Here is a 13,532-nt window from a genome sequence, read left to right as displayed (position 1 = left end):
AAAATAGACTTGAAGGTTTAATTATGTATAGTTGTCTATATCAATCTAAGAAGTTATATGAACAAAGAATTCAGTTATGCACTACACTTCAGATTACAAACTAGAAATATTACTAATTATATTCAAGCATTTATTAGATGCATACAAAAATTATTTACAACTTTTCCCTGGATGTATAACAAATTTGAATAGAACAGTGTATATATAAATTAATAAAACTCAGGTCTAATTTAGGAAAACTTTAAATTAAGTCAATCATATTTAATACTTCAAAAATGGTTATTTCTTGTTTTGAGTTATTTTTCTGTTGAAATAATTATTTCAGGTTCATATTGAACCTTAACTGTTAGGCATTTAACTCAAAACTTTATGATAACATGCAAATTCAATCAAGAGGATAGTTTTTTTTTTTTTAGGTACATTGAAAATATTCCAGTTTAGGAGTTTCTCATCTTGGATAATTAGACACTTAACAGCTGAAGCTTCTGGGAGTACTTTTTAAGTTGACTCTTAAATTGTTCTATATCCAAAGCATCTGAGAATCTTGTTAATAAGGAAAAAGGGTTCTACCTCAACCCTACCGACTTCACAGTAAGACTGGGAAGCTGCAGATTTTTGGTCATTCCACTGCACAAAGGAGTTTGAGCACACTCCTTGTGAAAGTTCTTGAATAGAGGCTTCACTTTTTTTTCTTTCGTGAATCTGTTCTGTTACATCTGCATTATTTGATATTGAGCTGGGACTTAAAGATGCACTGGCATTGAGGAGGTGCTGTTTGCTCTTCTAAAATATCCCATAGTGTCCTGGTTTAACTTAGCTTATTGTTGGGCTAGAAGTCCCTGATGTGGTCCTGAGCTGGCAGATGTTCTTCAAGGTCATTTCTGGGTGTTCACCCAGGTGGCCAGCCTTCACAGCCATTGCCTGGACCCAGTCTCTGCCATTACTGCTACTGTCTGTCTTTATCTTTGGACCTTCTTGTTCATGGTTTTGTCCACATTTGTCCCATTCTTCACCTTCTTGGGCATTTTGGGCCAGCAGCACAGGGGATATCAGAATCTCTGCGGTGGCATCCTTTTCAGCTGAGAAGAAAGTAGGACTCCAATTATTTTTTACGAATCTTCCAATTGGTCTGTTATAGAATAACAACTTCAAGTTATTACTATTATTATAAACAATAACAACCTACAGTAATTACAAACTTCTGTGCCAGGCACGGCACCAAACACTTTTACAGGCATATCATTTAATTCTTACAGCAACTCTGTAAAGTATGTGTTATTTTTATCCCTGCCTTTCTCAAATTCCTGGCCTCAAGTGATCCTCCTGCGTTGGCCTCCCAAAGTGCTGGGCTTACAGGCATGAGCCACTGTGCCCCGCCTATTCCTGCTTTTCTCATTCATTTATTTATCCCCTCAGCAAGTATTGGTTGAGTCTCTGCTATGTGCCAGGCATGGTGTCTGTGTGTCAGGTGTGGGAATATAATTGTAAGCCAAAAAAAGACACAAGCTCTGCCTTGTGGACTTGCTATTTGAGGGGGATACAGAAATTAATGGAAACAATCCCCTAAGCAAGTCTAGAATTCTAATTTTGAAAAGGGCAAAGAAGAAGACCCTCATGGAGTTAAGAGAGGGAGATTTTTACCTCTTAAGAGACATCGAGTGAAGAAACATGAGAAAAATGAGGTGGGGAACCAGGATTCAGACTATGAAGAGGCCTCAGCATTTATAGGGGTTCATGTAAGGATGCAGGATTTCCAGTCTTAAGCATCAGGAATCAGATGGACAACAGAATTTGGGTGGTAGGTAGAGCCTGAAGAAGGGAAATGTTTTCATGTGAGGGTAGGGGTTTTATAAAAAGGATTTAAATGCTGCTACTAGTTTTCTGAGAAAAATCTGGTATGAAAGACGAATAACATTTAGGTGTATTTTTTCAGCAGCACATTATAAAAAGATTACCTGATATTTCAGACACTTTATTCCTATCAACAGGGTCCAAGACCTTACCTCATACCAGGCTTTCTGTGTGGCATGATAGTTTAACAAATTCTGCCCCAGGCTTGCTAGAGAGATCAGATCAACCAAGGTACTTTTAATATGTACCAGAAGTATAATCTGCATTGTGCTTTTAAATGTTTAAGCATATTGACTGTTTTTTTCTCATCTATATTTTTTTTCTCATATGCAAACACCTCTAGTTTCAATTCGTTTATTAGTTCTCAATAACATCTATTTTGGCTGAGTGCATTGCCAGCAGATGGTTTCAGTTGCTTCGGATTGCAGAGCCAGCTGAAGTCAGCAGTTGTACTGTATGGCTTTTCAATCAGTCATGTTTGGCAGGCATGGGTTTTCTGCTCCAAAAAGCAAGATTTTTCTAACAGCCCTTCTTGCTTTTGCCATTTAAAAGGACAACAGGTACTAACTTAATGCTATGATTCTTTTAAATTGGAGGCAAACATCTTTCCATAATCACTTAGCTGGGCTCCTTCTGCTCCCAATGAAAAGCTCTTGCCATCAATTCATTTTAGAAAAATATTTATTTTCAAGGAGACAAAATGTTATTGGTGCCCAGATCCTTTGATGCTCACATCACGTACAACAGGACGAGAGAAGGATGCAGTGTAATAAAACTTTCCAAGGCTTGTAATTCCCTCACGGTGGCCAAAGAAAACACAAAATGTTCTTCAAGTATATGGGAGAACAAAGGGAAGGCTTCTCCCTACTGGTCTGATGTTTCTAAAATCAGGCGAATAAAAGGTTGCTAAGACCTTGGATGGGACCTATCACTAAGTGGTCAAGTGATGCCTCCTTCTCAGGGCCTGGCTTTCAGCTTGCAAGTTTGGTGCTGTCAACTTTTGAGAAAAGAAAAAGTGCAATTCTGTTTGGAATCACCACTAGAAAATAGAGTTGTTTGTTGAAAGGATGTATGTTGTACTGTCACAGTTTATAAGCACAAGCCTCTTACATCGCAGGCATTGCATACTATCTGTCAGATGAACACATTGTTGTATCATTATTCCTTATATGGTTAAAAGTTATAAGATTACCACACATGTAAGAAAATGATAACCTGTTTTAAAATTCTCTATAGGGAATTTTATTTGAACTCAAACAGTATTTGGAATAACATTTGGTGGGTTTGATTTTTGTATGAAGATAATTTGATAACATCTATGGGTTTTTCCTGAGGAGTTTTCATTCATCCTCCCTCTTTGATTTAGCTTTTCGGGCCCAGCTAGGAGTGGCATGGCTCTTATGGAAGTTAACCTACTAAGTGGCTTTATGGTGCCTTCAGACGCAATTCCTCTGAGCGAGACAGTGAAGAAAGTGGAATACGATCATGGAAAACTCAACCTCTATTTAGATTCTGTAAGTAGTAAAACATAAGGTAACTGCTGACAAAGCCACTATGTTTTGTGTTCAGATGTCTACCTTACTTTAAGTATGTTTTCTTTAAGTCATTGTTATTTCAACTTTTTGTGTCCCTGAATGGGTTTAACATGGCAACCATATATTTATCTCCATTAGAAAGACATAAGTATAAAATTAGTTTAGAGAGTTGCTAGTAATGACGAGCCTGATGAAGGTCTTCGTAACTAAATCTTTATTTCATGCCAGATGTGAAATACATAGAAATTTCCATATTATAATTAAAAAAATTCAACCGAGATCTGAATTTGAGAGCCTGTCTGCCTCAGGGAGTTGCCTAGGCTGGAGCACAGTGGTGCAATCATAACTCACTGCAACCTCCAACTCCTGGGCTCAAGTGATCCTCCCACTTCAGGCTGCTGAGTAGGTGGGACCACAGGTGCATGCCACCATGCCTAGATAATTTCATGAGAATTTTTTATAGAGACAGGGTCTCACTTTGTTGCCCAGGCTGGTTTTGAGCTCCTGACTTCAAGTGATCTTCTGGTCTTGGCCTCTCAAAGTGTTGGGATTACAGATGTGAGCCGCCATGCCTGGCTGGAAGACGAAAGTCTTAATTACACATTTTAAAATTCTTCCATGAAGCTTTTAACAAACCTTAAAGGGGTTCGTATTCTTACCTTGAAAAATTAGGTGCTAAATCATGGAAGATTATTCTCAGAGATTTGATCTTGACATAGAATTATTACATAACCTTCATATACTCTTTCCATTGCTGAATGAATACTACTGATTGAAGAATAAGGTGCACACAATGTGTAGGGAAAGGTAAGTGAAGAATTCCAGACTCTACTTGGTATGTCTCAAAACTGGTGTTATGTAAGTTTATTCTTTTCTTATAGCATCTATATGAGCTTCATCGGTTGAATTGATATTGAGTTCATAGTATTCTAAGGATTTCATATTACATGGGTGGGTTTGTATGTTTCTTATTTCAGTTTTGCTAAGTATGAATCAGAAATATATTGCTAAATATATACTTTTAAAAAGATAGTTCTTGAATGGTCTCATTTGTTTTAGCATTTCAAAACCACTTTGGTTAAAGCCCTGTTAAAACTAATTCAGTCTCAATATAATGTTAAATAACAATCTCTAGATTCTTTTGCTCCTTAGGAATTATCTTACATTAAGCACTGCTTGAAAGCCATCGGCCTGATTTGGAACTTGAAAAACAAATTTAAGGTTTTAATTTAGTAGTGTAATTGGTTTTGGAGTTTGTGTTCTATCTTTGATGCTCTTGTTAATGGTTATTTTAATTTGAGTGTCCAGTACTCTTTGAGTGGTCAGTTTGACTTTTCATTTACTACAATTGGCAAATAAGGGAATGTTTGAAGGAATTTACTAATTTCTGATTCTTTAATGAGTGTTGTTTGCCAAATTGGCCAAATCTATCCCTCTTGGAGACAGATAGGCTGGCCTTGTGTACCCCATCTCAGTCATTGGCTGTGGAGTACAGCCCCATCTTAGTTACCTCACCTACTGGGTGACATGGCTTGCATGAGCTGAGGGTGATTCCCAGGAGAAGGAGGCTGCTGTGAGCCATTAGTAGTAACTGGGGGTGGGGTGCACCATCTGAGACAGGAGATCTAGGTGCATGCACCCTCAGGCTTGCTGCTTACTTAACCACTCTAATTCTCAGTATCCCATTCAGCAAAATGGAACTAAGAACAATACCTTTTTGTAAGCATTGTTTTACAAGTTAAATAAGATAGTTCATAGGAATTACTTACTGCAGTATCTGACATGTAGAAATCCTCCCTAAGTGTTAGTCTCTGTTTCCTAAAATGATAAGAAAAAAAGAAATGTCTTTACTTAATCATGAACACACAGTGTGCCAACCCCTTAAGACTCTTTTGTATTTCTCAAGGTAAACGAAACCCAGTTTTGTGTTAATATTCCTGCTGTGAGAAACTTTAAAGTTTCAAATACCCAGGATGCTTCAGTGTCCATAGTGGATTACTATGAGCCAAGTAAGTATGCTCTGGAGTTCTTAATACTTTAGAAATTAAGCCAGGCATTCACTCATTTATTGGAAGTGACCACCCATTGGATTGGTTCTGTGGCGAGGGCAGGATTTGGTAGGAGAAAGTATAGGAGGCGGGGAGGCAGGAAGTGAGCATTCCATTTCAGTGAAGACTATTGATAATTTACAAGGGTCACATGATAGGTTTTAGCATATGAAATTTAAAAATGATATATTTTTTCATCATGTTTTAGATTTTTAACTCACAATTATAAACTTTACAAAGAAAAATTGGCATAGAGAGTCCAGTTATGTCTCATTTGCAAGGTATTGCTTCTATTCCAAGCACCCATTCTGTCTGTTTCCAGCTTTAAAATGGGAGTTCTTAATGTGGCACATATACACCATGGAATACTATGCAGCTATAAAAAAGGATGAGCTCGTGTCCTTTGTAGGGACATGGATGAAGCTGGAAATCATCATTCTCAGCAAACTATCGCAAGGACAAAAAACCAAACACCGCATGTTCTCACTCATAGGTGGGAATTGAACAATGAGAACACTTGGACACGGGGGGGGAACATCACATACCGGGGCCTGTCATGGGGTTGGGGGAGGAGGGAGAGATAGCATTAGGAGATATGCCTAATGTAAATGACGAGTTAACAGGTGCAGCACACCAACATGGCACATGTATACATATGTAACAAACCTGCACGTTGTGCACATGTACCCTAGAACTTAAAGTATAATAAAAAAAATGGGAGTTCTTCTAAAAGTAGGGCTACCATTTGACCCCACAATCCCATTGCTGGATATATACCCAAAGGACAATAAATTGTTCTACCAAAAAGATACCTGCACTCATATGTTTATCACAGCACTAATTCACAATAGCAAAGACAGATCATCGACCTAGGTGCCCATCAACTGTGAATTGGAGAAAGAAAATGTGGTAGATGTACATCATGGAATACTATACAGCCATAAAAAGAACTAAATTATGTCTTTTGCAGCAACATGGATGCAGCTGAAGGTCATTATTCTAAGTGAATTAATGAAGAAACAGAAAACCAAATATCACATGTTCTCGCTTATAAGTGGGAGCTGAACATTGGGTACACATGGACATAAAAATGGGAACAGTAGACACTGGGGACTTCAAAAGTGGGGAGGGAGAGGGGGAATAAGGGCTGAAACACTCTCTATTGGGTACTATGTTCATTATTTGGGTGCCAGGATCAATAGAAGCCCAAACCTCAGCATCGCATAATATACCCTTGTAACAAACTTATACATGTACCCCTGAATAGTAAATAAATAAATAAATAACAAATAATAAATAAAATGGGACTTCTTCAGGAGAGAACATGAACAGCATCTGCAATGCAGTAGCATCGGCTGGAGTTAGCTGTTTCTTAATTGAGGGAGTCTGGTGTTTTGCTGAAACTTATACTTGATAACAGATTTTTAAAAGTGTATCAAGAAAAATATAGCCTGTTTGGAAAATAACTTGAGCTTCTTTGATTTTACTGGTAACTTCTTATTTTTATAAAATGATGGAAATTTAGGATGTGAAAATACAGAGCTGGTCTGGAGACGGCCCAAGTTTAACAGGATGAATCCATGTTCAGTCAGAGTGACTTTTTGTAGGTGATCTCTGGCCTAATGTTTCTAATTGTAATGTCTTATTTTGAATAAGCACTTGTGGTGGCTCAGAATCATCACAATGCATGAGAAGCGTGAACATTTTTATGTGTTAGGTAGTTGTAGATAATTACACTTTAAATGAGATGAACTTGTTCCCGTCGTTGTTAGCATTTCATGGAGTATTCAAGACTAAGGTGTAGCACCAGTTCTCTCTTCTTAGTCAACAAGCCAGTTCCTCTTGTCTTTTGCCTCCTGTTGGCACTGAGGAAGAGGATTCACCCAGGTTCTTGTGGGACATTTGGGAAACACTGGTGTGGCACTTTTTTTCTAGTGGAGGGATGTAAAGGGCAAAGTTTCTAGATCCCTTACACCTCTGACACAATCTGTTCTAAAGCAGGCCCTTGTTATGTTGGGGCCTCCTTATAAACATGTTTTTGCCCTTTACTCTCCAAACACTGTGGAGACCCAATGACAGTAACTAGTTGTCCAACTTTATTACTTAACTTAGAGGCAAAATTCCCCAATTTATATTTCTTGGGTGCATCGGGAACATTTTAAACATTTAAGAAACAAAAATAATTCAGTCTATGCAAATTTTTATGGAAAACAACTTACTTATGAGGAGGCCATTTTAAAATGAAAATGTGGGAAAGATCAGAATAAGCTAAACCTTCCAACCCATTTTAAAAAATCTCAAAACACATTTATGATATGGACAACAGTCTCTGAAAAATCATGAATAAATTCGAAAATAGAATATGTTTTTTAAAAATTATAACACTCATTTATGTTTTACAATGAGTTCACTGTGGTGTTATAAGTACTTTAAGTAGTTTTTGTCACGTTAGCTTTTAGATACTATATGCTGAGTGTTTTAAAACAAGGTATTGCATAGGCAGTCTTCTCTTCGTATTTATGTATTTTTTACTAGAGCCCAGGGTAAATGCCCCTTTTCAGTAGTTCTAATGATTAGAATTTGATTTGAGTGCATAGAGAGTGTCATCCTAAAATAAACTCTTGAGGAGGTTAAACAGTCCTTAACTGAAAATTCTCCCCGATGCAGTAAGAGATTAAAGTGGTGCTTGTGATTGCAGTGTGCAGCTGCAGTCTATTTGCTCTCTTTTAATGCTGGCCAACTGCTGGTGGTAGACAGATTGGACTGAGCGCATTGTTTCTCTCTCGGATTTGGTTAGTACTTTGGACCACTCTTGGACATTTCAGTTGTTTCTTGTAAAGAAAAATAAAATTAGGTTAAGAATGGAAAACTCAGAAAAGTGTATGGAAATGCTCTTACGTTTTGGCAAAGTCAATGTTTCTAAACAAGTGAGCCGTGTGAACTGATGTCTGCTTCTTTGAACAGGGAGACAGGCGGTGAGAAGTTACACCTCTGAAGTGAAGCTGTCCTTCTGTGACCTTTGCAGCGATGTCCAGGGCTGCCGTCCTTGTGAGGATGGAGCTTCAGGCTCCCATCATCACTCTTTAGTCATTTTTATTTTCTGTTTCACGCTTCTGTACTTTTTGGAACTTTGGCTGTGATTTATTTTTAAAGGACTCTGTGTAACACTAACATTTCCAGTAGTCACATGTGATTGTTTTGTTTTCGTAGAGGAATACTGCTTCTATTTTGAAAAAACAGTTTTTTTTTCTTTCTATGGGGTTGGGGGGGTGGTGTACAACAGGTCCTAGTATGTATAGCTGCATAGATTTCTTCACCTGATCTTTGTGTGCAAGATCAGAATGAATGCAGTTGTGTGTCTATATTTTCCCCCTCTCAAAATCTTTTAGAATGTTTTTGGAGGTGTTTGTTTTCTCCAGAATAAAGGTATTACTTTAGAATAGGTATTCTCCTCATTTTGTGAAAGAAATGAACCTAGATTCTTAAGCATTATTACACATCCATGTTTGCTTAAAGATGGATTTCCCTGGGAATGGGAGAAAACAGCCAGCAGGAGGAGCTTCATCTTTTCCCTTCCCACCTCCAACCTAACCCTACTGCCCACCCCACTCCAACCCACCCCATGCCCAGTGGTCTCAGTAGATACTTCTTAACTGGAAATTCTGTCTTTTCAGAATCTAGGTGGTGAATTTTTTTAAGTGGCACGGTCTTTTTCTGCTCGAAATCTGATCACGCACCCCAGCCATTCCCCTCCCTCTCTTTTTCCTCTGTAGAGAAATGTGAGGGGCAGTACATTTACGTGTGCTTTTCACACCATCTCAGAGGTTGAGGAGCATACTGAAAACTGCCCTGGGGGGTGCTGGGTGTGCTGTCTCCTTCCCACATCCTCAGCCCCACACCAGCTCTATTTCAGGGGTGAGAGTCAGAGAGCACTGCAATATGTGCCTCATGGGATTTCGATTAGAAGATCCTAGACCAGGGAGACGCTGTGAGCCAGGGATACAACAAAATACTAGGTAAGTCACTGCAGACCGACCTCCCTGCAGTTTGGGAAAGAAGCTGGGTTTGTGGAGAATCAGAGCATCTTGACATGACTGCTGACCTAAAGATCCCTGGCATTGGGCAGGGATCCTGTGGAGCCTCTTCTAGGTCAGGGGTGTGAGCATTAGACTGCCAGTTGTCTAGTGACATCTGATGCTTGCTGTGAACTTGTAAGATCCCCGAATCCTGAGCACCTCAATCTTTAATTGCCCTGTATTCCGAAGGGTAATATAATTTGTCTGGATGGAAATTTTAAAGATGAATCCCCCTTTTTTCTTTTCCCCATTCTCTCTTTTCTTTCCTTCTCCCTTTCTTCTTTGCCTTCTAAATATACTGAAATGATTTAGATATGTGTCAACAATTAATGATCTTTTACTCAATCTAAGAAATGGTTTAGTTTTTCTCTTTAGCTCTATGGCATTTCACTCAAGTGGACAGGGGAAAAAGTAATTGCCATGGGCTCCAAAGAATTTGCTTTATGTTTTTAGCTATTTAAAAATAAATCCATCAAAAATAAGGTATGCAAATTATCTTTTAAAGTTAGTTTTTAAAAATGCTCTTGTTTTAGTGAATTTTCAGAAATTATAGTGGAATGGATGCTCATATATTGCTTATGGATATTTTGGATACCAGAGTAGGAATAACTGACATTCAGTATTTTAAAGCTGGCAAACCTATACATAGAAAATAGATCCCCAGACAGTGGTCTATGAAGAGGGCAGTTAAGTATCAAATACTTAATTTTCTTGCCTTTTTTTTTAAGTGGGGAAAAGTTTCTAGATCTCTTACACCTCTGACACAATCTGTTCTAAAACAGGCTCTTGTTATGTTGGGGCCTCCTTGTAAACGTGTTTTTGCCCTTTACTCTCTGGGAGTTCTTTAAAGGTGAAATCATCTTACAAAGAAATTGCGGGAGGGTCTTGGCAAAGGACGTTCCCCTCCTCTTCCCTGGCCTGGGAACCTTATACTGACAATCAATACTTTATATTTTAAAGTATATAATTTATAGTTAACTTCTAGTGTAATATATTAGGAAACACTAGAATGGAAAGGCCATTGGAAGACAGGTCGTATCTTTTTTCGACCATATTTCCTTGTTTAAAAACTAGCATTTGAATACTTTTTCAGTGAAGAACTCCAGGTTTTCAAGTTAAAAGTCACCTCGTAGGCCGGGCGCGGTGGCTCATGCCTGTAATTCCAGCACTCTGGGAGGCTGAGGCGGGTGAATTACAAGGTCAGGAGTTTGAGACCAGCCTGGCCAATATGGTGAAACCCCGTCCCTACTAAAAATACAAAATTTAGCCAGGCGTGGTGGCATGCACCTGTAGTCCCACCTACTTGGGGGGCTGAGGCGGGAGAATCACTTGAACCTGAGAGACAGAGGTTGCAGTAAGCCGAGATCACGCCACTGCACTCCAGCACGGGGGACAGAGCGAGACTCCGTCTCAAAAAACAACAACAACAAAAGTCACCTTGTAACTCATCTCTTTTTATTGTAAGTTTATTAAAAATGAAGAGGACAACAATGAGAAGGAAGAGAAAGGGTTAGCTAGCACTGCCTCCTGGTACATGGGGCTGTGCAGATGTCCCAGCCACTTCTTCCTTCATGCTTCCCTTAGAGAACTTGCTCTGCTACAAGCAGTGGGCTTGGACTAAAAGTGATTAAAATACCGCAGGCATAAGGAGAAAAGGAGTGTACGTAGTAGTAATAATTACTAGTATAAATTATTTTTTCACATGCTATGAGTAATAATATTAAAAAACTCATTTTACCATTAAGATTGCTTATGCTGAAGCTCTTCCATTTAGAATACTGTCAATGTCATTTACTGGTATGAACCAAAGTCCCCCTTCTTTTCCACTCACTGGGAACCTTAGTAAGACACCAGAGTATCTCACCTCCCTTTCTGATTGGCCAGTGCTTCCAGAGACTGAACGCTGGGAAAACCTAGTAGGCAAACAATTCTAGGACAGAATAATATTTTTATATTTGGTTCCACTGTCTTATTACATTTAGTTATAGTTTTCAAAAAGAAATTCAAGCCCATTAAAATATGTCTGGTCAATGAAATGCTTCCTTTTATTGTGTTGTTCTATTCTACTTTGTTTTTCAAAACATTCTAAAAATAGTATCTTTGGTTTAGTATTTTGGATTATATATTATAATCTGAGGAGCATTTTGCTTATGTAGAATCCAGATATATTTCTGTTACCTAGGAGGTGTTACTTACATATGTAATACCGTATCCTGCACGTGGAAATATTCAGAATTGTAGATAGCATAACTCTCCCTGCTCCTATTCTTTTGAGCCTAGGTATAATTTTTTTTTAGAAAAAGACATATTTAGCTTTAATTTCTATTTATGCTAAACGTAGTTATAAGTAGTCTGTCGATATAATACCAACTATTTTTATTTTTACATAATTCAATTATTTCATTTGCCATGTCTGGCAGACTCAAGACATTAAAAAATTGGAACTATGATTTTTCTTCGTCATTTTTTAAAAGAGAATTATTTTATTAACCTGCTGGCATATAATCTGGAGTTCTTTTGACAACCTTAATTTTTCTGATTTGCTTTATTGAATGATTGAGTACTCATTTCTTTATAAAAATATGTTGTAAATTCTCTCTTGGCAAGATTTCTCCCTATGAGGGTAGTTATTATTTGAGTCTGCCAAGTGGTTACCATGGGGCAAGGTGCCATGATATATTCTTGGGTGCATTGGTTTTTTGCACGTTGTAAATTTAAGACACTTACAGTAAGTGGACTCATTCATAGATGAGCTTCAGAACCTTTTACATTCTCGGTAGAGGCTTCTGTTGGACACGCAGAAGAGTATACTCCTCACTTTTTTTTGTCTTCAAATTCCAGTAAGGCATAGCACTTTTAAGAAATTAGAATTTTTCTATCATCTATGCAAATGATATTTATGTTAATATTAAATATCTTATGTTACACTGGGAGTAATTTGAGGTGCAATTATTTTTATTACAACTTTGAATAGAGGACCATTATCCTTCTTTCTTCAGAAAACTAAGCAGTAAGTGTAACTTTTAAAGTAAGTATATATCAGTGAGAGTAGTCTTGTTTTACAACTATTTCTAGCCAGTGAGTTGTGTTTTCATGTCTCATCAAAAGACAATACCACATTGCATCATTTTACAAAATATGTTGTCATTTTCATTTCAATTGTAACATAGGAAAATAGATACTTCCTAGATGATTTCTCAGTTTCTTACTGCAAAGAACAGTTATAAATTGGTATACATGTGTCTCTGTAATAGGGATAATATTGATATATCTGTTGCTACGTATTTAAGAATCATTCTATCTTATGTTGTCTTGAGGCCAAGATTTACCACATTTGCCCAGTGTATTGAATTGGTGGTAGAAGGTAGTTCCATGTTCCATTTGTAGATCTTTAAGATTTTATCTTTGATAACTTTAATAGAATGTGGCCCAATTCTGGTCCTTCAGGCTTTATGGTTTGAATTTTCAGTAGGGGACAGTTGATGTGGAGTCAATCTCTTTTGTACACAGGAAGCTTTATAAAATTTCATTCACAAATCTCTTATTTTGGGAAGCTGTTTTGCATATGAGAAGAACACTGTTGAAATATTATTTTTTCCAGAAACTAAAGCTTTATATATTGATCAAGGTGATTCTGAAAGTTTTAATTTTTAATGTTGGAATGTTATGTTATTGTTAATTGTACTTTATTATGTATTCAACAGAAAATCATGATTTATTAATAAAAGTTTAAATTCCCATCTATTTATTATGTGTTCTTTTTATTTTAGCATCAAGTATGTCTATAGCACACCTCCCTTATTTAAGCTTGTTTATGAGAAACAGGATATTTGAGGCTAGCTTAGAGTAGGGATTATTGTGTTGCAAGGTAGCAACATAATGAAGTTGAAAAAATTTGATTACCAGCCTCCTTTACCTCCCCCCTCAGTGGAGAGGTAAGTAATACACAAATTAAAAAAAATTAATGTGAGGTGAGCACTCCCTTAACGTCTGGAAATTTTATAGAAGTATATAGAACACAT

The 13,532-nt window shown here is 37.5% G+C and overlaps 1 protein-coding gene across 3 annotated transcripts in view; it reads left to right on the top strand.

Annotated features, from left to right (window-relative positions):
* CD109 (CD109 molecule) overlaps positions 1-13,254 on the top strand; it is a 141,388-nt gene extending 128,134 nt beyond the window's left edge. For all 3 annotated transcript variants that reach the window (XM_030809322.1, XM_030809321.1, XM_030809320.1), the window contains 3 exons: positions 3,218-3,365; positions 5,293-5,395; positions 8,399-13,254. In XM_030809322.1, the coding sequence (XP_030665182.1) occupies positions 3,218-3,365; positions 5,293-5,395; positions 8,399-8,574 (427 nt within the window). In that variant the 3' untranslated portion in view covers positions 8,575-13,254. The remainder of the gene's footprint in view (positions 1-3,217; positions 3,366-5,292; positions 5,396-8,398) is intronic.
* The last annotated feature ends 278 nt before the right edge of the window (positions 13,255-13,532 follow it).

This window comes from Nomascus leucogenys, chromosome 3, assembly GCF_006542625.1.
Source record: "Nomascus leucogenys isolate Asia chromosome 3, Asia_NLE_v1, whole genome shotgun sequence".
Taxonomy (NCBI): Eukaryota; Metazoa; Chordata; class Mammalia; order Primates; family Hylobatidae; genus Nomascus; species Nomascus leucogenys.
The sequence above is the reverse complement of the archived record's forward strand: the minus strand, read 5'-3'. Positions and strand labels throughout refer to the sequence as shown.